At 32.9% G+C, this 8,390-nt stretch overlaps 1 protein-coding gene across 1 annotated transcript; it reads right to left on the bottom strand.

The window, feature by feature from the left end:
- Positions 1 to 78: 78 nt before the first annotated feature.
- LOC138325723 (ectonucleotide pyrophosphatase/phosphodiesterase family member 5-like) lies at positions 79 to 4,751 on the bottom strand. Its single transcript, XM_069271563.1, has 3 exons — positions 4,489 to 4,751; positions 2,324 to 3,054; positions 79 to 1,666 (listed from the first exon to the last, which is right to left on the bottom strand). Exons 1-3 carry the CDS (start codon positions 4,739 to 4,741, stop codon positions 1,319 to 1,321), a joined length of 1,332 nt encoding a protein of 443 aa, XP_069127664.1. The 5' UTR covers positions 4,742 to 4,751; the 3' UTR covers positions 79 to 1,318.
- Between the last annotated feature and the right edge of the window lie 3,639 nt (positions 4,752 to 8,390).

Below are 8,390 nucleotides of genomic sequence, written 5' to 3'. Positions count from 1 at the left end.
ATATGACTTACCATACACTGTGACTTCAAAAAAATGACAGAACTATAAACAATTATTAAGAATGTTTAATATAGAGATTCACCGAAATGCACTGATAACATAACCCGGAATATAAGATACCCTGTTTGATATTCATCCTAAATCTTTCATGCATATGCATAACAATTATATCTGTAACAGACACGGAGGAAACGAGACCACTGTTCATAATGCCATTTTTCATTAGCTGATATATTGGCATTTCGATTTTTATAGTATATTGCCAAATATGATATTAACATATATATGTATGTAGCTTATGTTTTTGAGAAAACATCTGTTCATGTTAAAGTTATATGTGCCGTAATTGAACGAAAATTTTGAAATGGGATTTTTTTCTTCATTAATTTATTGAATACCATGAGGTTTGTTTGGTGAATTACGCTGTGAATATCATTCAAATGGTTTCAGATGCCTTATAAACGTTAGTTGCAACACAGAAATCATGTACTGTAAAATTGATGTTTTTTTATGCCTGAAGTAAGATGGAAACATATCTGCAGATATCACTTTACAATTACTAATAACACTGTAAGAATGTGTAATGAAATTGTAGACTACAATTTGGCTTCATGGTCGGATCGTATGTATTCATTTCACTTCACTACATATGTAAATATAATACGTTTTTGCAGTACTGCCAAAACTCGTTTTCAGCGTTTATCTGTGCGTGTAGAGTTAAAACCTATGCATTGGAAGTACTGTAATTCCCAAAGTGTTGGTAACTTTTGGTGATGAATAACATATCAAAAGGCTAAAAGCATATCTTGATTCGTGAATATGACAAATACGGCACAAATTACTTTAAAAAAGATCTCGATCATTATGGTGGTCTGAAGCAGAGGACGGTAGCTCTTTTCGAACACTTGGTTCTTTGTTTATTGTGACTTTATACAAATAAGTAATCACTACACAATATCTATCGTATACTAAGGACGATGGTTACCTCACTAGCTGATATTATCAGATACAAATGATCAATTAATATACACAAATTGAAGTCTGAGGATAGATTTCAGATGATTCTACAAAATTAAGCGGCTTTGAGAAATTAGCATTTGTTATGTCCAACTGTTTGTAAAAACTCCTCACGACATTAAAATAAACAATAGACACTGGCTGCTAATACGACGTTAAGTCAATCAAACATTGTATCTTTGTATGGATGTTACACTTCCAAACATATCTTCAGATAAAATAAGAATTTCAACTATAAATAAGTAAAATCGATTTCCAGAGTTTCTTTTTATTAATCAAAACAAGAAATCCTGATGTAACCTTAATACAGGTCGTATGTCAGCTTTCCATCCTTTTTCCTGTGGCGAGTTTGCTGCATGGAATAGAAACGTAGAAGGTTAAGTAGCCCATAGTTGTAGAACTTGTCATTGTAGTTCCTGTATGGCTTTAGGAAGTCTGCAGTATTACACAGGGAGCCGTTGTTAGGTGCTGGTCTTATCCCCAGTAGTTCACATATAAGCGGGTATAGGTCAACGGACTTAAAAGGTGGCGCCGCATAGTTCGGTTTGAAGTTTGGCCCAATAGCGTAGAAAATTGACTTCATTGACATCAACCTGTTGTCGAATCCATGGCCACCCTTTTTAGTATACCGTCTTGTGAAATCGCGATCCTAAAACATATTTATGGAATTGTATATATATATATGTTCATAGCTACATCGACAATAGACAAGTGACACCATTCAAAATAAAATAAAAACAAACATGAATAACTCACGTGATACATGATATGTTTGATAAAGCGTGTATGCCTATGTGGTAGTGCAATGAATAAGAAACGCCAAATGAAACTAATCTTTTTTTTATCGAAATCGAATTTTGTATAGATCAAATTGGAATCTTCCAAAACATGCTTTCAGATTGATGAATTGTAGATAGTACATTGTGTACATTACACTAATAGCTATGTAATGTGAATTTATTAAACGCTCGTGGTATATTGAATTATTAAACAGGTTTAATAATTTTCATATTGCGTAGCCACTAGTGTAAGATTCCATTTACCACATATAATATTAATGGAAATATATTCAAAACCTTTCTATTCGAGAGGCGAAATAAGGCTCCGATATGACGTTTCGGTCTATCGAAACATACAACAAAACAATTTGTTACGCTTAATTGACAAAAATGTTATGATAATATTTATTTTTGCACACGCAATTAATAGATTATGTCAAATAGCTTCAGGGAAATACTTGGCTTAATCATTATCAAATAGGATTGAATTATTTTAGAAATAACAAATTTGAGATAATTTCTCATACAAATGTGATGGTCCAGCCTTCGTCAGCCATAACGAAGATTGGCATTATCCGTCGGTTATTTTTGTAGTGCAGACGATTTGGAATGTCCGCCTTTCTGTAAGCTGTGAAGTGTGGATGACTATTTATAGCGTCAATCACAGCCTGTTCCTGTCCAGAGACCGGAACCACGTGCATCAATGCGCCAGTGTCCACTGTTCGCTCTATCAAAGACCTATCCACTAGATCCCATATCTCCACTAGTTTATTATCATGGTCTATATCGGTCATCCCGTGGTCGCTCATGATTAGTAGATTCACGTCATCTTTAAGACCGTTTACTACCAATTTGTGTAAAAGTTTTCCAATATATTCGTCCATTTCCTCGACCTTGTCGATAAGTCCTTGCGAAGAAGGTCCAGAGACATGACCTTGGAAGTCAGGCTGATGGAAATACAGAGTAACAAAATCTAACTTGTCCACTTTCAGCATGTCTATAACGATGTCTAATCTCTGATCGTACGTTATAGACTCGTTGTAATAGTACCATCTGTTAGGGCGAAGACCCTGAATCTCGACTTCACTTCCGGGCCAGAACATAGTACCGGAAGTAAGGCCTTGTTTCCGGGCCGTTATCCATGCAGGTTCGCCTCCATCCCACCATTTTGTGTCGTGCGTCCCAATGGTAAAGATTTCATCAAAGTCTGGGTCATACATGTAATTCCCAACTATTCCGTGACTTTCAGCATGCAAGCCTATGTAAAAAAGAATGGGAACAATAAATATGTCGTATTTCAATTTCAAGAAACTATGATCAACTGTAACTTAGTTTTATTATGATATAAGATTTTGCGAAATTCAAAAGGATTCATAAGATCTGAATTGTAACCAGCATTTTCATTTGCAACTGATTTAATTCATCATCAATTAACATAAAAAAAACCATCACGTGGTCGTTTGCGACGCTGCCTCTGATATAACAGTGTAAGGTTTATTAATGATTTACGGAATATCACAGGACGAGATTGAATGTATGTCATGAAATCATAACAGTTAAATCAGTATGCTGTCATTTCGGTTCTCAGTGATTTTGTGTACTCCTGTCTCCACAACATAAAAAATCTATTCACCTTTATACACGGGTGATTTGATCTACATAATGTATAAACAAATATTTCTACGACTCTTAGCAGGAATGGAAAAAAACACTTTTCGACGTTATATTTTGTTATCAAATAGTTTTGAATAGTTTTTCAAATGTATGATCTTTTAAGATTTAAAATGAAAGCTTTATAAAATATCTATACTGTTTGATTGGTTAGATAAACACCCTATTAACAGTCAGGGTCATTTAAGGACGGCCTTACGTAGATGCGGTGTGTTGCGTGTGTGAAGTTCGTGCGTGTTTTGGGAGACTGCAGTATGTTCTTGTGAATCTTTGTAATAGTAATACTCTTGCCATTATTTTAGTGCTATCTCACTGAAACGTGCTGCCAGAGACACAGAACGAGTACGCCACATTCGGTCACGTTATCTTAATAACTAGCAAACCAGTCACCCCACTCCATTAACGTGTGCTGGGAACTAAACAGGAGCAGCAACTATCACTGCTATAGACTATGGTGCGTCTCGGACAGGGGACAGAACCTAGATCTTTCCAAAGGTGGCGAACGCCCAACTGATGTAAAAAAAAAAAGAAATTTGTAATTAAAAAGAGAAAAAATAATATGCCATTTAGTAGCCTTTAACGATCATGCAAAGAGGACAGCAGGTACAATTCTGACGCCCGATTAGGATGGAGAATGAACAGAAATGTCACAGGTTATTTAAAAAAAGGGAACAGGGTGAATAGAATATTAAGCTCTTATTTTCTTTTAAACTTCGATATCAGCAATGAAATGTGTCTTTTTCTTAATCACTGCGAAAGTAATACATTTGATAGGGCCTCACTAGCAATAACTGAACACTACAAAACATTATAACTAAAAAAGGTCGTGTTATTGGTGCAAACCTTACAAGGTATACTCGCTGAAACAATTATTGTTGTTAGTCTAAAATTTTGTCTGCTAAACAAAAACATAAAAGGAAAAAAAATAATAAAGCCACTGCTAATGCTTTGATGATACTTTTTTGTACCAAAATGATAATTGTCCGTATGTCACTGTCGAACCACTAAATAATGCATTTACCTGTGATGGCGGTGTAGTGTGATGGAAAGGTGTTGGTTGGGTATACATTGGTGACGTATTTCGATCTCACACCATAACACTCCAGTCGGTCAAAGTTGGGAGTTTTTGCTTTGTCGATGTAATCCCATCGGAAACCGTCCATGGATACCAGTAAAACATGCTTAGCATACTTTCTATATTTTCCTTCTGTTCCTCGGGTCAAACAAATCGCTAGCAACACTAGAATAGGTATGAACCTCACTGGGTGAGCCATCACGTTACAACTCCTGTTTAAGCAACAATAGTAATTAAAACAATACTATTCCGAACTTGTGTATCTTTTTTTCAAAAGGCTTTTCTTCGATTTCGATTAATATCTAACCCAAATATTTAAAGGGAATTTAACATTAGATTTCATCGTTAATAACAGAAGCCAAGCATTTTGCAACATATTACACATCCTAAATTTACACTTTCTCGCAATTACACAATTTAAAAATACAATCGATATATTTAATGTTTAAAGTCGGTAAAATGTTTGTCATCAATCGAACGGAAAAAGCCGAAGACATCACACGTGGACAGGAGAAGCATGCGCGTTGCATGTAGATGGTATATTTATGCATACATGGATGTCTGACTATTTTTTCTATAAAGTTAGCATTTTGTTAAACTAGATTATTAATTAATTCGATAAAATTGCTCTTTTTCATCTGCTGGAATTAAAAGAAAATACACTAAATCAAATAAAACCTAGAAACTACAGTTGAAAAGAAGGTTGCAAACATCAATATTTCCCAAAGTTTGAAAACATTTTATTTCTTTTAAGACCCTGGATGTGATGTGTTTGTATAATGGAAAAACACAACAAAAACTCCATATTCTTGAAGTGACTGATGTCATTTGTTTTTATAATAAATGACGGAAATACACGCGATATTTTTTTTCTTATTATAAAAACCTGTTTGTTATATATTAAATGGAGTAAATGAAAACACTTTAGCAAAGATGGGGATCAACTGCTTTACTATCCATGGTAGTATATCTGGTTACATCCCTCAAGAATTCATATTCGCTTTTCTTTTGTGTTATATGAGTAGTAGAGTCCAGTAGAAATGGACAATAAACTTAAAATCTATAGGAAACGAATGAAATTAAGGTATCGTTATTACTAAACAAAATCATTTATTGGTTCCTATAGCGTAATCGTAACCAGCTAAATTTTGTACGAGTTATTTCCCTTTGATTACAGCACGAGAAAGAAGTAGCTATAGCGACAGAATAAATATTAAACCTGTGTATAATTTAACGATATATATGCATTGAAATGAGCCATATACACAGAAGAAATATTTCATAAAGTCATAACGGTAGGGTTCATTAAGCTTCAGAACAGTATTTAATAATGATTGACCGAATATGGGTCAGATTACGCCAGGGGGCATTTCATAAGGACAGAATATGAAGGAATTATACAGTGTGAACATTTCACAGGAAAAGAATATGGAAGATTCGTACAGTGTAAATAATTCATACAGTCAGAAAATATTTCAAAAAGAAAAATATGAATATCCCATATAGTGTAGATATTTCATAGAGAAAGGATATGGAATATCCAAACAGTGTAAATATTTGAGACAGAAAATATTAAAAAAGAAAGAATATGAATGACCCATATAATGTAAATATTTCACAGAGAAAGAATATGGAATATTCAAATTTTGTAAATTTTCATAGTGAAAGGATATGAGGGATCCATATAAACTAAAAATATGTCATAGAGACAAAATATTAAAAAAGAAAGAATATGAATGACCCATATAATGTAAATATTTCACAGAGAAAGAATATGGAAGATTCAAATTTTGTAAATTTTCATAGTGAAAGGATATGAGGGATCCATATATACTAAAAATATGTCATAGAGACAAAATATTAAAAAAGAAAGAATATGAATGACCCATATAATGTAAATATTTCACAGAGAAAAAATATGGAAGATTCAAACAGGGTAAATATTTCATAGAGACAGAAAATATTAAAAAAGAAAGACTATGAATGGCCAATAGAAAGAATATGGAAGATTCAAATTTTGTAAATTTTCAGTGAAAGGATATGAGGGATCCATATATACTAAAAATATGTCATAGAGACAAAATATCGATGATCAAACTACACAAAATTACATTTGATTATTTCAAATGGATAGAATCGGAATGATCAAGCTGTTACAAGCTTATAAAAGCACAAAAATACAACAACAATAACACCCCGGTCAGTTCTATATTTTATCCAGAAATAAGAATGATAGTCATGCAGCTAAAACACTCCAACAAGCATGTCACCGTTCATTTCCAGATTAATGACCGGAAGATATAGTTAAACTGTATGTTTTTTTTTTCATTTTTAACGTGCATTTTCAGCTTTAAAGAACCTCATGAAGTCAGTATAGTTAATGAACAAAACTGGAGTAAATGTTAATTCGGATACTTCATGAAGACAAAATGTGAAGAATGTGTAGGGGTTACACTTCATAGAGAAAGCAACTGGTTGATCAAGATAATAATTTACAGATGATCAATAGGGAAGAAAACGAGTATTATAATTAAATTGTGAATAGGAAGGGAAAAAAGGAAGTAAAAAGAAAAAAAGATGATCAAGCTATTCAGAATAAGATACTTACATGAAACGCTCTTTTTCTGATGGTGGTTTCCTCAGTGTAGATAGGTTACTGAATTAAGATGAAGTGGGTATGTTAAGATTTACTTATACTATCGCCACATTGTGATACATGCAAACAGTCCATTAGTAACATTCATTCATAGAAGGCGTCAATTATTTGTTAACTGTGAAGAGGCATTACATTGTGTATTGAATGGATTGATGTATTCATATCTATTGTGATGATTACATATGACAATACACGTCAAAATGTTAATTAACAACAATTTATTACAAGAGTACATATGTGACAATGTTATGTAGATACATTTCTTTTCGAATATCTACAAATAGGTGCAACTTGTGAATTTTGGTTTACAATCTACGATTCAACGACTTTTATATATTTGAAAAAAAATCTTATTAGAATTCTGTCTTAATTTTTACAATAAAAATTGCCATGCAGTTATATATTTTCCTAGCGTCTTCTTTAATGTGAACGTATTGACACACTATTGATTTTCTTTTACATATTCAAATGCAAATGCTCTATACAGATTATACACATAAAATTGATTAATATAAACTTAGATATACCCTGAAATAAACTATCCTCAAGATCTACGAATTGTCGAGGCAGAAATCCTTGTGTTTATCATGCCTTAGTTCGGGGGATAAAGAATAGAAATAACGAAATCCTATATTTATCCCGCATGTATATAACAAAACATAACTTCGGAAATACCAAGCCTTTTTATCTACTAAAAAGAGCATTCAGTCAAATTTAAATTCATATTAATTATTAAAAGTTAAGCATTTTGACGAAGAATATTTTCACATTTCCTCCGATACAGCCCAAGTTTTACTTTTGCAATTGTGACAATCTGATCACATATATTTAAATGCAAACTGTAAAATGGAGATATGGCACAATATGACCACAATTCAGTTTTTAAATAATGTTTACACAAACGTATGACAGAAGAAAAGAGTAAATATAATAAACTCATATGGCCACACATTATACAGCAATATGTTCATGACAAGACCATGCGATCCGGAGGTGTAAGCAACTTTATCAAATGTGGAATAAATCTTTACTAATCAAATCATTATTCGAAATATGAAAGTATATACATGGATACAAATAACATAATTTTCATTAGACAACGAAGTATGTTTCTCATCGTAAACAGGGCCCAGTTTCATGAACATTCCTTAACTTTAAATTCTTCATAGGGAAGCATTACGAAAGGCTCCTT

Source organism: Argopecten irradians, chromosome 6 (genome assembly GCF_041381155.1).
Source record: "Argopecten irradians isolate NY chromosome 6, Ai_NY, whole genome shotgun sequence".
NCBI lineage: Eukaryota > Metazoa > Mollusca > Bivalvia > Pectinida > Pectinidae > Argopecten > Argopecten irradians.
Note: the sequence above shows the minus strand (reverse complement) of the source record. Positions and strands in the feature narration are given on the sequence as shown.